At 36.3% G+C, this 19,699-nt stretch overlaps 1 protein-coding gene across 5 annotated transcripts in view; it reads left to right on the forward strand.

Annotated features, from left to right (window-relative positions):
- Positions 1-19,699, forward strand: part of SCAMP1 (secretory carrier membrane protein 1) — a 138,397-nt gene that overhangs the window by 7,424 nt on the left and 111,274 nt on the right. For 4 of the 5 annotated variants that reach the window (XM_060143168.1, XM_060143167.1, XM_060143166.1 and 1 more), the window contains exon 2: positions 17,553-17,630. In XM_060143168.1, the coding sequence (XP_059999151.1) occupies positions 17,553-17,630 (78 nt within the window). Of the gene's footprint in view, positions 1-17,552; positions 17,631-18,262; positions 18,296-19,699 lie in introns of those variants that run through there. The other variant, XM_060143170.1, reaches the window with a different exon arrangement.

Raw genomic sequence — 19,699 nt, forward strand, 5'->3', positions numbered from 1 at the left:
CACAACTCCTGACCCTGTGCTCTAGAGCCTGCGAGCCACAACTACTGAGTCCACGTGCTACAACTACTGAAGTCTGCGTGCCTAGAGCCTGTGCTCCACATCAAAGACAAGCCGCCATGAGAAGCCTGTGCACCACAATGAAGAGTAGCCCTGCTCACAGCAACTAGAGAAGGCCTGCGCGCAGCAACGAAGACCCAACGCAGCCAAAAATAAATAAATTTATGAAAAAAGAAAAAGACCTGTATTTAGACCGAATACAGATAAAAATGATAGAAGAAGTCTATGTGATATAATTAAAGTTGTACTTAGTTTTTGGTGGTAATGAAAGTCCAAACGCTATGGGATGTTTTTAAGTCACAAGAAGGAAATTTCCCAACTTTTAATATGTATGGGCATAAAAGATGATGTGGAGGTTGGTTGGATTTGACTTTGTACCAAGTGTCTTCCCTGTGCAAGAAGTGCCACAAGAAATCCTTGTAAGTGTGTATGCAGATAGCAATCTCAATAATCTCCTCCCTGGCGTTTGGCATGGGGTGCTTATGAGAATTAGTAATGCCAGTTCATCAGTTGATGGACATTTGGGTTGTTTCCACCTTTTGACTATTATGAATAATGGTGCTATAAACATCTGTATACAAGTTTTCGTTTGAACACTTGTTTTAATTTCTGTTGGGTATATACCTAGGAGTAGCATCTCTGGGTCTTCTGGTAACAATGTCGAATCATTTGAGGAACTGCCAGACAGTTTTCCAAAGTGGCTGCACCATTTTATATTCCCGCCAGCAGTGTATGAGGGTTCCGCATTCTCTACATCCTAGCCAACATTTGTTGTTACCTGTTAATAATTGTAGCCATCCTAGTGAGTGTGAAGTATCTAATTTTGGTTTTGATTTGCATTCCCCTGATGACTGTATGATGTTGAACATATTTTATGTGCTTATTGGCCATTTGTATGTCATCTTTGGAGAAATGTCTTTTCAGATCCTTTGCCCATTTTAAAACTGGGTTATTTGTCTTTTTAGTATTGAGTTATAAATGATTTTTTAAAATATATTTTGGATATAAGTCCTTTATCCAGATATACGATTTACAAATATTTGCTCCCATTTTGTCGATTACTTTTTTATTTTCTTGTTCATGTCCTTTGAAGCACAAAAGTTCTAAATTCTGATTAAGGTCAAATTATCTATATTTGGTGGCTTTTGTTTTGATATTATATCCAAGAATCCTTTGCCAAACCTGAGGTAATGAACATTTATCCCTGTGTTTTCTTCCAAGAGCTTTATAGTTTTAGCTCTTAATTTTAGCTTTATGATTCATTTTGAGTTAATTTTTGTATAGGGTGTGAAATAAGGTCAAACTTCATTCTTTTGAATGTGGATATCCAGTTGTTCCAACACCATTTGTTGAACAGACTGTTCTTTCTCCTTTGAATGGTCTTGGCACCCTCGTTGAAAAATCTCTATTCTTAATCTGTGTTCTTGCAAAAGAAATGAAATATTTTAGTTTAAAAAGCCCTTCATATTTCATGCAAAATGGCTCCCAAGTACCTGCTGAAGTCCCTAGAGTATATATATTAGCTCTCCCAGCTTCCCAAATTGCCAGAGCTAGTGTTGCAACTCCTTCTAATCTCTGCTTGTTTCAAAACTTAAAAAAAAAAAAGTGTAATAGTGGGTTTTATACTTGTTTTTAGAATGTAATTCTAAATACATCAATATTACCAACTTGATACTTTTCCTTTTCTTTAAAAGAGACACTTCCATTTATTTTACAGAGTACAGATAAATTAGTGAATTTTTTTTTGCATATCAGCAGAACTGTTGGAACCTCTTAAAAGAATAAAGCAAATAAGTGTATATTATAAAGTGTAGTGCATTTTGAGTATTGGTGAACTCAGACTAGGAAGAAAGGATTTGTGATAGGTATGCATTATAATTCTAAATTGATTGTTAATAGAAGAAAAATAAATCAGACATTTGAATGCAAGTGATTTAGTATATGTAGCTAGTAAAGATTTTTTCTTATCAAACACAGCCAAAACAATGCATATCATAGAAAAAACAATATGTACACAACAAATACTGGATGTTTCCACTTTGTTCAAGAGAAATAAGCAAAGGCAGAGCTGTATATATGCTACTGGCAGTCATTTTATCTGTGGGAACCCTCCAATGGTGGTTAGAATTCTCATATAGTGATGAGGAATATATGTGGAAGGTGGTAGGTGATAGGAAAAAAGCATCGAGAATATGGGCCAGTCACGGCAGGGGCTGGTGTACTAGTGTAATTTTACTACCATTTAGCAATTTTCCCGAAGCTGTTGATGCTTCTTTTGGTTGATTTAGCCAGTCTTGTGGTTTTATTTATGGCCTAGCATACCTAATTTTTGGCATCTCAAATAGTCATAAATTTTAGTGAATTGCTTACAAGTAAGTGGCATATTATAAAAATGTAAATTAATGTATTCCCTAAGCTTCAAAGAAGTGTTACATGCTTTTTCTACTTGATTAAAAAAAATTTTATGGAAATGTTTATATTTGAATCTCAGGGGGAACTTAACCACCATTTAGAGTTGAGTCCATAAGAAAATATTCTGTGAGCTATATATATTGCAGACAAACATTTCTGTGTTCTTAGCCTGGTGCTGGGGGCTTAGAGGAAGAAGTTAATGAAGTTTACAGAGGTGGCCCAGGGGAGTTGGTAAAAGGGTGGCTTTGGAACCAGGCAGCCTAGATTTGCTTGTTCGCCTCCTAGCTAGGTGACCTTAGGCAAATTGCTTAATTTTTCTGCCTTCAGTATTTATTTATTTATTTTTTTACATTTCTTATAGTTCCAGAAGTTTAGCTTTTGGATTAAGACAAAGATGGGAAGCTCTTAATATAACAGATAAAGGAAATAAATTATGGTGCAAGATTATCTTTGGTTGCAACATGTGATTATTTATTCTCGTTTATTTTATCCCTAAATTGCCTATGTTTCCTAAGGCAGACTCTAATTTTTATTAACTTTTAAACTTTTGGTATTAACAAATAGCAACAAAAACAAAACATAGAAATTACTGGTTGTCTTACAAAGTGTGGGGATTTTAGAAGCTATTATATATCACAACTTGAACTGAGGGTAATAATAATGAGAGCTCATTTTATTTTTATGACTAATCACCTTGTGATGTAAACTTTGTTTAAATGTTGGAAAGTTGTACACTTGGTTGTTTAATGTTGATGGTTTTTGAAAAGGATATCTAGTGTTCTTTTTATTATATTTGAGTCTAATATTTTTTAAAGTTGTGATTATGATTACTTTTTGACATCATGGGAAGGTAGCAGGAGATGAATCCCTGGTGTCACAGTTGGAACTCTGAACATTTTCTCCCCATGGATATATTGTTGTAGATTTGGATTTGGTGGTATGATTTTAATTACTGGTCTGAAGAGCTTAACCACTAAGTTAACAAGAGTAGGTCATTTAGCCAGAAATCATTTCATAAAATGTTTTGGGGCTTCCCTGGTGGCGCAGTGGTTAAGAATCTGCCTGTCAGTGCAGGGGACACAGGTTCGGGCCTTGGTCCGGGAAGATCCCACATGCCGTGGAGCAACTAAGCCCGTGTGCCATAACTACTGAGCCTGTGCTCCGGAGCCCACGAGCCACAACCGCTGAAGCCCGCGCCTAGAGCTCATGCAACAAGAGAAGCCACTGCAATGAGAAACCTGCGCACTGTGATGAAGCGTAGCCCCCGCTCTCTGCAACTAGAGAAAGCCCGTGCACAGCAATGAAGACACAACACAGCCAAAAATAAATAAATAGATAAATAAATGTTCTGTAAAACATATATTTAATCTGAGATGGAAAAACTACATTTAAAAGTTGACTGCCGCAGCTCATGCAGCTCAATATCAAAAAAACAAACAACCCAGTCCAAAAATGGGCAGAAGACCTAAATAGACATTTCTCCAAAATGTATTGTATTGCCAACAAACACATGAAAGGATGCTCAACATCACTAATCGTTAGAGAAATGCAAATCAAAACTACAATGAGGTATCACCTCACACCAGTCAGAATGGCCATCATCAAAACATCTACAAACAATAAATGGTGGAGAGGTTGTGGAGAAAAGGAAACCCTTTGCACAGCTGGTGGGAATGTAAATTGATACAACCACTATGGAGAACAGTATGGAGGTTCCTTAAAAAACTAAAAATAGAACTACCATATGACCCAGCAATCTCACTACTGGGCATATACCCTGAGAAAACCATAATTCAAAAAGAGTCATGTACTACAGTGTTCATTGCAGCTCTATTTACAGTAGCCAGGAGATGGAAGCAAGCTAAGTGTCCATCAACAGATGAATGGATAAAGAAGATGTGGCACATATATACAATGGAATATTACTCAGCTATAAAAAGAAATGAAATTGAGTTATTTGTAGTGAGGTGGATGGACCTAGAGTCTGTCATACAGAGTGAAGTAATTCAGAAAGAGAAAAATACTGTATGCTAACGCATATATATGGAATCTAAAAAAAAAAAATGGTTCTGAAGAACCTAGGGGCAGGACAGGAATAAAGATACAGATGTAGAGAATGGACTTGAGGAAACGGGGAAGGGGAAGGGTAAGCTGGGACGAACTGAGAGAGTGGTACGGACATATATACACTACCAAATGTAAAGTAGCTAGCTAGTGGGAAGCCCCACATAGCACAGGGAGATCAGTTCGGTGGTGCTTTGTGTCCACCTAGAGGGGTGGGATAGGGAGGGTGGGAGGGAGACGCAAGAGGGAGGAGATATGGGGACATATGTATATGTATAGCTGATTCACTTTGTTATACAGCAGAAACTAACACACCATTGTAAAGCAAATATACTCCAATAAAGATGTTAAAAAAAAAAGTTGACTGCCTATAATATGACCAAAATACTAAGACTTTTAAAAAATTTTTCACAGGTCTTTGCTTGCCACATTTAGCGGTAATTGTTTTGCTATTTCAGTATTTAATATGAATGACAGAAAACTCATTAATCTTGGTGGAGAACCACTATGTATGATAAAACAAACTTTTTGTTGCAAAAATCTCTTGAGAGTTTATTGGAAATAAGGGATGTCCTCCCATCCTTAGGATATTAGTTCAGTGGCTCATTCATTAGTGGTCATTTGAGCTTGGCAGTCAGTTGAACAGACATATGACCAATATTTTCCTGTTCTTTGTGATCAGCCTTTTTCTTTTTATGTCTGTGCATTAGTATTGGGGCGCCTAGCTCTCTTAGCTACCCAATTTCTCAAATTTCAGAAGAAATTTTCATGATTCCATATAACAGAATGCTAAAATAAAGTATCCAGTTTGTAAGTATTCGAACTCTGGTGTCATTGTAGTCCCCGTTTGCCAATCCCCCTACCCCATCCCTTTTTACTTTCCTAATGAGCATTTCTCTATTTAATGAGGGCAGTGAGTGATTTGGTACTTAGATTTTGAAGACATGGATTTATAGCTGGTTGGCAACATTTCTTCCAAGAAATGTTACATCTGATTATTTTTTTTGATTATCTTTTTAAAACACAACTTTGAGATATAATTCATATACCATACAGTTCACCAATTTAATGGGTACAATTTAGTGATTTTTAGTATTTTCACAGTTGTGCAGTCATTACTACTATCAATTTTTGAACATTTTCATCACCCCCAAAAGAAACCCCATACCCTTTAGCAGCCATTCCACATTTCCCTCCCAACTTCTCCAGCACTAGGCAGCCACTAATATTCTTTCTGGACATTTCATACAAATGGAATCACACAGTATGTAGTCTTTATGACTGGTAGCTTTCATATAGCATTGTGTGTTTAAGGTTCATCCATATTATAGCATGTATCAGGACTTCATTTCTTTTTATTGTCAAATTATAATTCCATTGCATGGGTATACTACATTTTATTTGTACATTTGTCAGTTGGTATAAATTTGGGTTGTTTCCAACTTTTGGCTGTTAGGAATCATGCTGCTATGAATATTTGTACACGTTTTTTATAAGTGGACGTATGGATGTATACCTAGGAGTGGAATTGCTAGGTCATTTGGTAATTGCCAAAGTATTTTCCAAAATGGCTGTACCATTTTACATTCTTACCAGGAGAGTGTAAGGATTCTAGTTTTTTGACATCCTTGCCGATACTATCTTTTTTATTATAGCTATTCTAGTAGTGTGAAGTGGTATCTCATTATGGTTTTGATTTGCATTTCCCTGATAGCTAGTGATGCTGAGTGTCTTTTCATGTGCTTAGTGGCCATTTGTACATTTTCTTTAGAGAAATGTCTATTCAGATCCTTTGCCCATTTAAAAATTGTCTTTTTATTACTGAGATAAAGTTTTTTTATATATATTCTAGATACAGGTCACTTATCAAATATATGTGAAAATTTTCTCCAATTTTGTAGGTTGTCTTTTTATTTTCTTGATGGTGTACTTTATAGCAGGAAAGTTTTAAATTTTGCTGAAGTCCAATTATCTGTTTTTTTCTTCTGTTGCTTGTGCTTTTGGTGTTATATCTAAGAAGACATTGTCTAACCCAAGGTCATGAAGATTTACTCCTGTGTTTTCTTCTAAGAGTTTTATAATTTTAGTGCATATATTTTGGGCTTTGATTCATTCTGAGTTAATTTTTGTATATGGTCAGAGATGTCAGTTCTCTAAAGTTACTTAACTTTTAAAATGTTTCTTAAGGATTTATTATAGATGTAGGACACTTTGCTACTATCTTAATGTTCAGTTCTTTACCCTGTTGGTTTAAGAAGTCATTTGTTCAGGTTTCTAGCCACTGCTCTATCTTTAGACATATTGTCTTTTTTTGTCTGGCTTTCATGTAATTCACGTAGCTCAAAAATGGTGCCACATAATAAATATGCAGTTTGGAATTGTAGGACCCCTTTACTTTAGTGATATCTCATGGCATTTGCTAATTCTTTTGCCAGTGGACTATTTTCTGTTATTTTGGTTAGATGGTTAATGTGGATCCAGTGGCATAATTTGAAAAACAGGCCAAGCATATTCTCAGTCTTTATCACCATTATATTTAAACTGTAGTATTTGCCAGTTTGATAAGGTCTTTATAGTTACTTAAAGTTTTTGTGTAATTGCTGTATTAGAGATTAAACAGTTTCAAATTCAGTTGTTTTTAAGAGGTTATTATCATTGAAAATGGAACAAGAGTAGATTATTTATTTAGCCAAAAATTTATGGAGCACTGAAAGTGAATCAGACACTGTGATAGTCACTAGGAATACAGAGATGAAGAAGTCCCTGATGTTAAGGATCCACACTTGAGTTGGGAGACATAATGTGTGATTAAGTGCTTTGAAGGAGAAAGAACTGGTCGGTATTGTAGCCTCAGTTCCCCTGAATGCAGAGTCTGAGGCAGAAAGCTTAGGTGTTATAGTTTGCCTCCCTCATTTTATAGATGGGAAAATTCAGACACAGAGGTTAATAGTTCCAAGTTTAGTCAGGAATTACAGAACTTGGATGAAGACTATTCCATGAATGGCTTTAATAAGGATAGAGGATTTCTTAAAGCAACAGCTCAGAGTGCTGTTGGCAATATAAAATAGAACATATATATACACAATATAATACAGAATAGAAAGCACCAGATCTCTTAATTTCATTTTCACTGTGGGCTAAGAAACTAGAGTTTCTTGCTTTCTATATTATTTAAGTCCCTTCCATAGATCATTAATTATCTGGATGAAATTTTCACCATATTATATTATGTTCAGAAATTATGTTTTGTTTCCAAAGAATTCTTCCTTGAGAATGTAGAGGGGCTAGATAGGGAAATAATTTTTTTTTGGCACTTAATGCTGGTGTTAACATGGACAAAAATTGCAATTTAAGGTGTGGTTTGTTAACTTTTAAGTTGCACTTACGAGGTAAATCTGCTTGGGTGTGTTTGCTTCAGTTGTTTCTAATTTACTAAGGAGAGATCTGGTCCATGAAAAATTAGTTTTGAGTCTCTCAGGTTTGAGTTAAGATTGTCATGACTTGCAGTGACAATGAATATTAATTTTTCAACATCATGATTTATTGAATAATTCCTAGTGATTATTAAGCACTCTTTATAATGAGTTATAGAAGTTTTGCTAAATGTTGTTTCAGAGTCTTGCGGAGATTTTTAATGGCTTCTTGTAGTAGTTCCCCCTCCCCCCTTGAAATTCTCAGTGTATTTTAAATTCATATGATTACAATAGCTTTGAGAAGTATGGAGTAGGAAAAAAATTTTACTCTCTGAAGGTAGTACCTCTCATAGTCCCTAGTTTGGGACTTTTCTCGTTTAATCAAGTTGCCTAGTCTAGTGTGTAATATTGATTGGATTAAGCAGAGCTATTGAGTATTTTAATTAAGTTTTGTGGAGCAATGCAGTGTTTAATTCAGCCTTTTTCTTTTGAAGTCATATTGTTTGAAACATAAATTTGTATTCTTTATCAGATTTTCTTCTAAAAACTTGGTCTTTGGAGTCAGATTTGAAATTGAATCTTGACCATGTCACTTGTTAACCATATGACTTTGGGCAAATTACTTAAATATCTCTGAGCTAGTATTCTCAGCAGTGAAAGAAAGGATATAGAATCTAAGTCATAGGGGTGATCTGAGGACTACATGAGATAATTAAAAAATCTAGTATTGTGCTAAACTAGATGAATTCTTTCTCTCTCCTTCAGTCTGTCTTGGCTTTAGCTGTCTTCAATTTCCCATAGGTTTCCTTGATAGAATTGTAAATATTCATTTTTTTTCTGAATTTTAAAAAATATTTAAATTATTGTCTTCTGGTATCGTGAAAAAGTGTGAGGAAAGTGAAGAAGTATGGTGAAAGTCTGCTACCGTGTTGTATAAGAACGTTGGCTTGGAAAACTTCTGATCAGGTCTCTTGTCATCTTTTGTATTTTGAAAAACTTTGAGGGAATTTAGCTTTAAGTCTGAGTTTGTTTTCCTTTTTGTAACATACTGAATTTGCCCAAATGGATGAAAGTGAAATTATTAGCCATTCTTGAATAAATTATAATGACTAGATCAGCACTGTTGAATGCAAATATTTGTGCCACATGTAATTTAAAATTTTGCAGTAGCCATATGGAAAAAAATCAGGTGAAATTAATTTTAATAATATATTTAACCCCGTATATACAAAATATCTTTCAACACATAATCAACATAACAGCTATTGATATTTTACATTGTTTTGTGCTTTGAAGTCAAAAACATGGTATGTTTTATACTTTCAGCACATTTCAATTTGGACTAGATATATTTCAAGAGCTACATGTGGCTAGTGGCCACTACGTTATATAGCAAAGGTCTACGTGAGTAAAATATAATAGTACAGCGGTAGTGGGCTTTAGCTGTGTTTGATAAAAATGTCAGTGGTTATCACTGGTTTAAAGCTTGTCTTCGTGCCTTAGCAGTCATTTATGTGGATGGTAAGAATTTACCCATCTTTGCAATCTCTATCCCAATAAATGATTTTACCAGTTATTCATCGTCCATTCCCAAAGATTCGTAAATTTTCATAGGCCCAAAATATGCTCTTCGATTATTGAGAGCATAAACCAAACTTAATATATGTTCTCTTCACATTCATCAAATCTGTAGGTGTGACATGAGATTGTATTTTGAGAAGCTCATCCTGGATCACTGTGAAGAATACGTTGGGGAAGGGGTCAGAAGATTGGGGGGAACAGTAAGAAGGCCATTGCAGTTTACATATGAAAAAAACTGGCAACTAATGGGAGGGAGTGTGGGTTGGGAGTTGGAGAAGTGGAAAGAAAGAAGGGGGCTGATAGTAGCTTGAGAGTGATTGAAGGAATGCTTTTGGTTTTCTTTGCTTGTGTGCATTTTAAAGATGATTGAGACTTGAAATGTAGATGTGAGGCATCCTGTTGAGAGGAAGCAGATGAACATATGAGAGAAAAGGGTAACTGATAGGGTGATCCTGAGAAAAGATGGGAAGAGATGAAACTTGTATATAAAGAGAAGTTTGTTGTTGTTTTTAAAATAGGTTTTGTCAAGTTGGCTTAAACTTTAGAACTGTGGGGAATATCTATCACTACGAAAAATAAAGGATAAATTAGAGTTGTACTCTCCTCCCTCTCTTTTAAATTGGAAGGGAGAGAAGGTGAAATTAGAGTTAAATTAAGAAGTGATAGAGAACAGACGTGTGGTTGCAAAGGGGGAGGGGGTTGGGAGAGGGATGGAGTGGGAGGTTGGGATTAGCAGATGTAAGCTATTATATATGGAATGGATAAAAAACAAGGTCCTACTGTATAGCACAGAGAACTGTATTCAGTATCCTATGCTAAATCATAATGGAAAAGAATATTAAAAAAAGAATATATATATGTGTAACTAGATCACTTTGTACAGAAATTGACACATTGTAAATCAACTATACTTGAGTAAAAAAAGTGATTGAGCAGCAGTTTTGGATCAGTAAGTATGTTTGCGATCAGTGTGTATACTAGGCATCAGAAAATATTTATACTTATTAAAATCTTTCTCACCCAGAAGATTTTATTTAAATGTAGTTAATGGCAATAAACTGTTTTTCCATAAAGTTTTAATGGAATACAAAATGGCAAAGAACATTGGTTCCATCTGTTCTGGTTTTAAGGCATGGAGATGCACTCAGGTTACCTCAGGTGATGGAGGTCTGTTTGTTTTGGATTCTTGGGGAGGGAAGGAAGCCCAACACAGTCGATCTCTGCAGTTGTGATGAAACAGTTTCTGAGAGCTAACAAGGTGTTTTACTCAATCCATAGCCCCTGCCTTGTACCTCCCTCCTGCCAAGCAGTGGAAACCACTTTCAGGTGAAATCAGTATTTATAAAACATAAAAATTGAGCTTCACTGATTCAAGTGAAGGTTAGGGGGCTGATCTCTGCCAGCATTTTTCCCCTCTTCTGCCCCTCTGACACTTCCTCCTCCTTTTCCCTTCTTCCTGAGGCCCTTCTGAGGATCTATAGGAACATGTGAAAACTCCTCTAACACCAGTCATTCCTCATCAACTAGAAGAGCAGTAACTCCCTTGGCCCTCTTTTTGCTTTGGTGACTCACTGGCAACTCTAGTAAATGCCATTCCCCTCAGGTGCTGAACCTACTGCCGCTTTTCTGGTCACGTTCTTATGACTTAGCTTCTATTTGTCTTTTTTTATACCATGAACTAGTGTCATCTGCTGCTGCTACTGATTATAGTACAATCTTTATGTCTCATATTCAAATAGGCTCTAATTGGATTGATTAGTTATTATCCAATATAGAGTCACTTCTGTTGGGGTCTGCTAGGCTCCCTCATGTCCAGTTCTAAAAATGGCTGCCGTTGGCACAGAGGCCCATTCTTCATCCTTTCACATGTAGCTAAGCTATTGGGGTCACATGACACAAGGCTAGGTGGAGAACTCTGATTGCTTTCCTCAGAAGGTGGCTGTGGTTGTTTTTTGGCCTATTCATTACATAGGATGCTCTGTATGTTCTTGATACCTCAGTTAATCAAAAATGGACAGCTTTTTCTGTTTGATCCTATTTTGTTGGTAATAATGATAACAGCCTTAGCTATCACACAAGTGTTTTCCATGTGCAGGAAATGTATTAAGCATTTCACATGTAGTAGCTCATGAGCTATGTGATGCATTTTACTGATGAAAAAACGGAGTCATGTTGAAATATGAAGTGCCTGTTCAATGTTTACAGCTTTTCATTAGTGCGGTGGGGAGGGTTGAATACAGGCAGTCACCTTTCCAAACAATAAAAGACTTGTAGTCTATAGCATAACATTTCAGAGCTGCAACTGACCAGGGCAGTCATCTATCATATTTCTCCTATTTTACATATGAGACAATTGAGAGTTTAGGTGACTTGCTTAAGGTTGCAGAGGCTAGTCATTTCCAGCGAACCCAGAGTTTCTAATTCCTAGACCTAGTCCTCTTTTCTGCTTTAGAACGAGTACCTAAGACACAAAGTTTTGAATGTTAATTTTGAAACCCAAACCTATTAAGTGTTAGCAGATACAGTAAGTGGATACATAACGTACGGTTGTACACAGTCATCCATGTAGGCTTTTTTTGTTTTTAGCCTACTGTTTAGCTTGAGGGTGATATATATATATATATATATATATATATATATATATATACAGAGAAGAGACTGGAGTTATTCACAAGAAATATTTATTGAGGAAACCATTATTATTATTATTTTTGGCTGAGCCAGGTGGCATGCAGGATCTTAGTTCCCTGCAGAAACTATTATTGAATTAATGTCCTCATGTCTAGCAGAAGGTGAAAGTACTTTCTTGCCAGGTTGGAATCTTCCTGTGGTTATATGTGGCAGTGATTGAGAAAGTCCCACATATAAAGCATGATGGAGGAAATCAATTGAAATGCAGTGAAGGTGCACAACCCTGGAGGGTTTGGTAAAGAAACTTGGATTAAAGATAGAAAAGAGCTAATTATGCTAGATGTAAAATATTTGCTTATTCTCTTCTTTGAAAAAACATTTATTTCTTTAATGCATCTTGATTTTTAATGAAACATGACCATGGAGTTAAGTTGCTTACTAAAGGGTTAGCAGAATAGCCCCGGCTTGACTAAATGACATAACTTTATGGATAGTCAGGTCCAAAAAGGATATTTAAACTCTAAAGAATGTCTTGATTCTTGAAAGTTAGTAAAATACAGAAGTCTAGTACATTCCTCTAAGTCAAGAAAATAAGACCAGGTCAGAATGCTTTCCTTGGTAGAAATGCAAATTCTCAGCCACCATCCTGCACATCAAGGTATGTTCAGAGTGGGCCTCAGCAGTTTGGGTTTTAACAAGCCCTCCAGGTGATTCCAGTGCTTGTGAAGTTTGTTTGAGAACCACTGTCATAGAAGCAACCAACTTAACAGTTAAAACAGTTTCATTTTGATTGTGTTGGAGAGGAAGTGAGATTTTCCTGCTAAAGTTTTAGAATCAATAAGCAACGAGCTCAACCAGTGTCTTCTCTGGATAAAGTTATGATTGTGGTAAACTGTTTTTTGTATATCTGATGGAAAGAGTATATATAGGCGTTAGAAGTCCTGGCTTCGTAGTTTATCTCAGATATATGCTACTTAACCTTGAGGAAGTTTCTTTTTTAAGGCCATAGCTTCTTTTTCTGAAAAATGGGACAATACCATCCACCAGGGAGGATCATAGAAAGGGTTGGAAATAATGTAAATAAGTGCTCAATAATAGGCATTGAAAGATCATTCATTATTACTTAAATCATCAGCTTTGTTGGTTTTCTCCCAGTTTAGAGACTATAGCTCCCTCAACACTGTTTACATTTATTAAAAACTAATTTGAAATGTTAATTATGTGATAATTCAGAGATATCAGTTCTTTATCTTCCTAAATCATTCTTTTTTCTTAATTAATTAATTAATTTATTTTTGGCTGTGTTGGGTCTTCGTTTCTGTGCGAGGGCTTTCTCTCGTTGCGGCGAGCGGGGGCCACTCTTCATCGCGGTGCACGGGCCTCTCACTGTCGCGGCCTCTCTTGTTGTGGAGCACAGGCTCCATACGCGCAGGCTCAGTAGTTGTGGCTCACGGGCCCAGTTGCTCCACGGCATGTGGGATCTTCCCAGACGGGGGATCGAGCCCGTGTCCCCTGTATTGGCAGGCAGATTCTCAACCACTGCGCCACCAGGGAAGCCCCCTAAATCATTCTTGGCTAGATCATTCTTGGCATATAGTCTACTGCTTGGTCACCTAATACTATGTTAGAGGAAATTCCAGACCAACTAGAATTGAACTCAGTTTACTTGAGACAGTGATTTTGGCAAACTGCCAGTTAACTTTCAGCCTGGATTAAACTTTTCTAGAATCTAAAAGGAAACAAGATCATTTAAATTATTGTAGTCACAAGTAGAAAATTGGAAGAACGATTTCATTTTAGGCCTCTTTAGAACTAAGTTGTACCTTATGTAGGATTAGAGAAAAAAAGAATTTAATGTGAATTTGAATTTTAGGACACTTGATAATTGGATGTATGTATTTGTAGTATGAAAGTTGGAACTCATTGTATTTAAGTAGCATTGAGAGAATGGCATTGATTGCATGAATGTTGGCTAAGCAGTATCCATCTTTCCGACCCTACATTTTGCCTCCCCCCTTTTTTCTTTTTGAATTAATTTTCTTCTGTAATTGTGGAAAACATTTTCATGGTTCCAAAGGAAAAACTATAAAAGACGGTACATTCAGAGAAGTCTAGCTTCCAAGTTTATGCTGTCTGCTCACTGTTCTCTTCCTCTCCCTATAGGCAATCATTTTTGTTTGTTTTTGGTTTATTCTTTTTAAAAAATAAAGACATTCATTTTTATCTTCCTTTGTGGATAAAAGGGAACATTATATTTACACTATTCTGCACTTTACTTTTTCACTATTCCATAGCATGTAGATCTTACACCGCTTTACAACTGCATAATACTCAGCTGCATAGGACTTTGTCATATAGATGTATTGTAGTTTATTCAGCCATCTTCTATTGATAGACATTTAGTTTGTTTCCATTCTTTGCTATTACGAATAGTATTTTGCAGTATATCTTTGGAATAAATTCCTAGAAATGAGATTGCGGGTCATAGTTTAAATGCAGATGTAGTTTTGCTAGCACTTGCCAACTTTCCCTCCATAGAGGTTGTAACAGTTTCTGTTCCTATTAGGAATGTGTGAGAATCCTTATTTCCTTACAGCTTTGTCAACAGAGTATGTCAGACTTTTGGGTTTTTGCTAATCTGATACGTGAGAAATGATTACATCAGCATCCAATTGACTCTTGAACAGCACAGGTTTGAACTTTGTGGGTCCACTTATATGTGGATTTTTTTAATAGTAAATTTTATAGCACTACACAATCTGTGCTTGATTGAATCTGTGAATGCAGAACCATGGATGTGGAGTATAGGGAGGGCCAACTATAACTTATACAAGGAGTTTTGACTGAGCCGAGGGTTGGTACCTCTAACCCCTGTGTTGTTGAGGGGTCAGCCGTAGTTTTAATTAGTGTTTCTCTTCTTATGAGTGAGAGTAAACATTAATTAAACATCTTTTCACTTAAACTTTTTGAATTAACTTCATATTTATGTTAATTTTTAAGGAAGTATTTCTTGGTTATTACTGCTGCTACTGTTGCAAATAATTATTCTGGATTTTCCCCCCCAGAGGTCGTAATAATAATCACTCAAGAAACAGTGTTACCTCTCATGTATGATTAAATAAAAAGGACCTGTTTACGTATTTCTTGTATTCAGAGATGTCACAGTCTAATTTGGGAAAAAAGACTTGCATGAAGATCATCATGGTTCAGTGAAATAAATGCTGATGGAGATAAATACCAAGTTCTGTGGGAGCATTGAGATTGGGATGGAGTGACTTGGATATCAGGAAGGTATCAGGAAGATTGTTGGTTAGCATATGAGGTAGTCTTTGGGTTGAGTCTTTAAGGAAGAGGAGGAGATTGCTAGGCTGAACCTGCCTGGAAGAGTATTACTGCCAGAGGAAGCAATGCCAAGGAAGAATATGGTGTCTGAGCATTCACAGGTTGCCTGGTTTTGTGGTGGGTTGTGGTGGGCTGGGCGTTGTGACGTGACTGCAGCTGGACCATCTGGATTTGCTACGTCTCCCCTTCTTGACCCTGAGCCCACTTCTAAATTTAAGCACAACAATGCCATCTTGATTAAAAATTTGATTAAAATATTCATGTTTCTATTTTCTTAATTTTCCCCCTGATGCATACATTCCCTCTTGATAATCTTCCTACTCATTTTTGAATAAACTGGGGAGGGTAACCCTGAGAGGAGGTAGAGTGATTTTTTTGCCCCCTTCCCATTTTATTGTTGAGCAGGCCTAAAGACTTTTTCATCTCTGCTGTACTTTTAATTTATACTTACCAATTGCTTATTGCCAAGTTCGAGGCTCTTTATATAGTAGCTTGTTGTTTTTTAATATTACCTAATTAATTTTTGGCTGTGTTGGGTCTTTGTTGCTGCACGTGGGCTTTCACTAGTGGGAACCGGTGTTACTCTTCATTGCGGTGCGCAGCCTTCTCATTGTGGTGGCTTCTTTTGTTGTGGAGCACGGACTCTAGGCACGTGGGCTTCAGTAGCTGTGGCCCGCAGGCTCAGTAGTTGTGGCTCGTGGGCTCTAGAGTGCAGGCTCAGTATTTGTGGCGCACGGGCTTAGTTACTCCATGGCATGTGGGATCTTCCCAGACCAGGGCTCGAACCCATGTCCCCTGCATTGGCAGGCAGATTCTTAACCACTGCGCCACCAGGGAAGCCCAGTAGCTTGTTTTGTTTGGTTAAGGGAAAGGACTGGCAAGGTGTGAAGGTGGTTATAAGAGAGTTGATAAGGCTGGAAAGGTAGGCAGGGGCTAGTTGGAAACTTTGTATCTCATTTTGAGGAATGTATATTTTATAGTTGAGTCTCTAAAAATTTGAAATGGATAATGGGCAGAGGAGAGGGATTGGAGGAGGGGAGTGGCAAGATTAGCTTTACATTTTTGAAAGGTAACTTTGATGACTGTGTTGAGGAAGATGGATTGGACAATGTACAGTGTAGACAAGGGAGCAATGGTCCCCAGACCAGCAGCATCACCTGGGAACTTGTTAGAAGTACAGATTCTCAGGTCCCACCCTGGACCTGCTGAATCAGAAACTCTGGGAGTGGGGTGCAGCAATCTGTGTTTTATTTGATTCTGGTGAATGTGAAAGTTTGAGACTAGGGATATGAAGGCTGATGAGGCTGTATATTATGGTTTGCAAATGGCTTTCACATTAATTATGTAGTTGATTTTGTTGAGATGGTCATTATATTTGTGTCTTACTTTCACAGTCAAGAGAAATAGAATAACTAGGATTTTGTGATTTAGTTACTTATATGAAAGCCTAGTACTAAGATTTGAAAAGCTGGGATGATGTGGTAATATATTATACTTGGAAGAGGGAGACAGTCTAGGATCATGTGGAACAATAAATACAGTCATGGGGAAGTACTGTAGTAGAATAAAACAAATAAGAGGTGCTTAATCTTGAATGCTCTAGATGTTGCCTGTACATGACATTGATTTGTATCGTGGTACTTAAATCTGCAGTGGGGAAAACTGAAGATATTATTTTTAAAAAAGGGGAACGTGAACTCTGTGGAGCCCAGAGGAAAGGATGGGTTTACTCAAGATTTGCTGAGATGCCCTGTGCAATCGGTTCCACACAGCTATTATGAGGTGGTCTATTTTCATTCTTTAAATAATAGCTAGCAGCTGATTTGCATTTAACCCAGTTTTCATTTGTTTTTCTTTGAGAGTGTGAGGGCTGTGGGTTTAAATTTCAACTTTCTGGAAGTGGGACTGAGTAAATCTGATAATCTTCTTTATTTTCCTCTGTTAGCTTTGCTGGGTGACCAAAAGGACAGATAAAGCAAATGCTTTGTAAATATCATAATTGTATCTTAAAGGATAAGTAATCTTTTTTTTCTCCTTTGAATTTTATTCCAGGACCCATCAGTTACACAAGTGACAAGAAATGTCCCACCAGGACTTGATGAATACAATCCATTTTCGGATTCTAGAACAGTAAGACTATTCTTAATTGGACTACTTTAAAATATTAAAATGGAAATTAAATAGGATTTATATTTCAATTATGGTTTCTTTTTAGTTGATTGGTTAAACTTATATAAAATAAGCTGTTAGTGTTTTATTTAGAATTTAGCAAGTTTCTTAAAACAGGAAGGAATATTCCTAGTAATTGAAAATTACCATGATAGTTCTACAAATTAAATTGCTAATAACCCCTCTAATATGTTAAAATTACTACAGTTCTTTAAACAGGAGAGGTTTTTTGGTATACATGTTAGTTTCATGGTAATACAGGGTGATGTTTTCTTACAAAGAGAGATGTTCGTCTGGAACTGTACCATGAATATTTGTATGATTGTCATTTGAATTAGGTGATTCTGAATAGGACTAGCTTTCTACTCTGGTAGACTAGAACCTGTGGAACCTGGCCTAGGAGCATATTCTTCTCAAAATGTAGTCTTGGTTTATAAAATGAAGGAGTATGGAAAAACCCCTTAAAGAACAGGGTTCTCTACCCTGAATGCATATTAGAAGCACCTGGAGAACTTTATTACTGTATCTGTTAGGGCTCTAATCTCTCACAGGGCACTTTCGTTTTTTGTTTTTGCTTTAGCACTTTTGATGATTTTATTGTGAGCCAGTTTTGAGGACTACTGAAGGTAGGTTCTGTTGAGAATTCTCCCTCAAAATTTCTCTGGCAAATAACGTCTCCTGTATTTGAGTTTTTAGCTCAAATATCACACTCACGAGGCCCCTAATTTTAAACACTGTTGGCTCTTGAACTGTTAGTCATCCTCTTAAAGATATTAAAGTTCTTCAGTTACGTGCTTGGATTTACATGTCATTATAAGGATCCTTACTTGATCATCTCTTCCTGATGCATGTTTTTCATAGTCTAGAAAATAATTCTAGAAGATCGTATAGGCTTTTGCTTGGAAATTTCTTCAAAATGTATTAACTTTTTAGTTTTAAGAAGAGCTTTGTACAAAGTAAAAGCACTAAAATAAGAGTGAACTTTAAAATTTCACTTTATTTCAAAGCCCTCATTTATTTTAACAGCCTCTGTTTATGTGTAGCAGCTGCAACCCAGGCTGGGATCATCAAGTGTTCTTTGAGCATGTCAGTTTCAGATTGAACCCTGTGAAATGGCCAATAAGTTGACCAGTTTTGACATGTAAAGATGGCAGTGTCGTATGGCTCAACCTTATAGTGAACTGTGAAAATGTATGAGATTGCAACCTGGTAGGAGTTGAAAGGGAGAAAAAGAAAAGCCGGATATATTTTATTCCACTATATGTAGTTTGATAATTTCTGGGGGGGTGGAGATGGGAACAAGACTGTTAAATTTGTTGGTAAGGAATAAAGGGAGGTTTTTATATAATTTTTTGGAAGATTTTACTAGCAAAAAATGTTTAACCTTTTTACAATAGCAGCTTTAGATTATTCTTTTTAGAAGTAGTAATGTTCTTCAACAAGTTGTCTACTCTGTGCCATGTGCTTTACCTGTATTATCTTATCGAATTCTTATAACAGCGTTCAAAATGGATATTTTTTGTTTCCTTTTACTGATAAAGAATCTTAGACACAAGTCATCCAGCTAGTAAGTGGCAGAACTGGTTTATGTAACTCATCTTTTTTCTGTAAAGCTTTTGCCTTTTCCATTTTGTTAGTGCTGTCTTTAGAGACAGATGCCTAAGAAATAGAAGATAATGTCCCGGTCTATGGAAAATTTCTCACGTAATTGGGATTTTAAAAAATTACACGAATTAGATATATCCAGGAAGGATAAAACAAAAATGTAAATTATGGTTCTAAATGTTGAGACTTTACAGTCAAGGAAAGGTTTTCTGAAAGACAGTAGGTAGGCAATAATGAAAAGCCAGCTTACAATGAAACACTTCTCTTAGATTTGATGAGTAAGATAGTGTCAGAACCAGGAAAAATATTGTTACAAGAGCACTTAGGCATTTTCCACCGAACTTTTTACATGATGGAAAATACAGATGCAATAATTTAAAAATTCAAAATTCTTTTGTTTCATATATGTATGATTTTAGAAATTT

The sequence above is a fragment of the Lagenorhynchus albirostris genome, chromosome 3, assembly GCF_949774975.1.
Source record: "Lagenorhynchus albirostris chromosome 3, mLagAlb1.1, whole genome shotgun sequence".
In the NCBI taxonomy this organism is placed as follows: Eukaryota; Metazoa; Chordata; class Mammalia; order Artiodactyla; family Delphinidae; genus Lagenorhynchus; species Lagenorhynchus albirostris.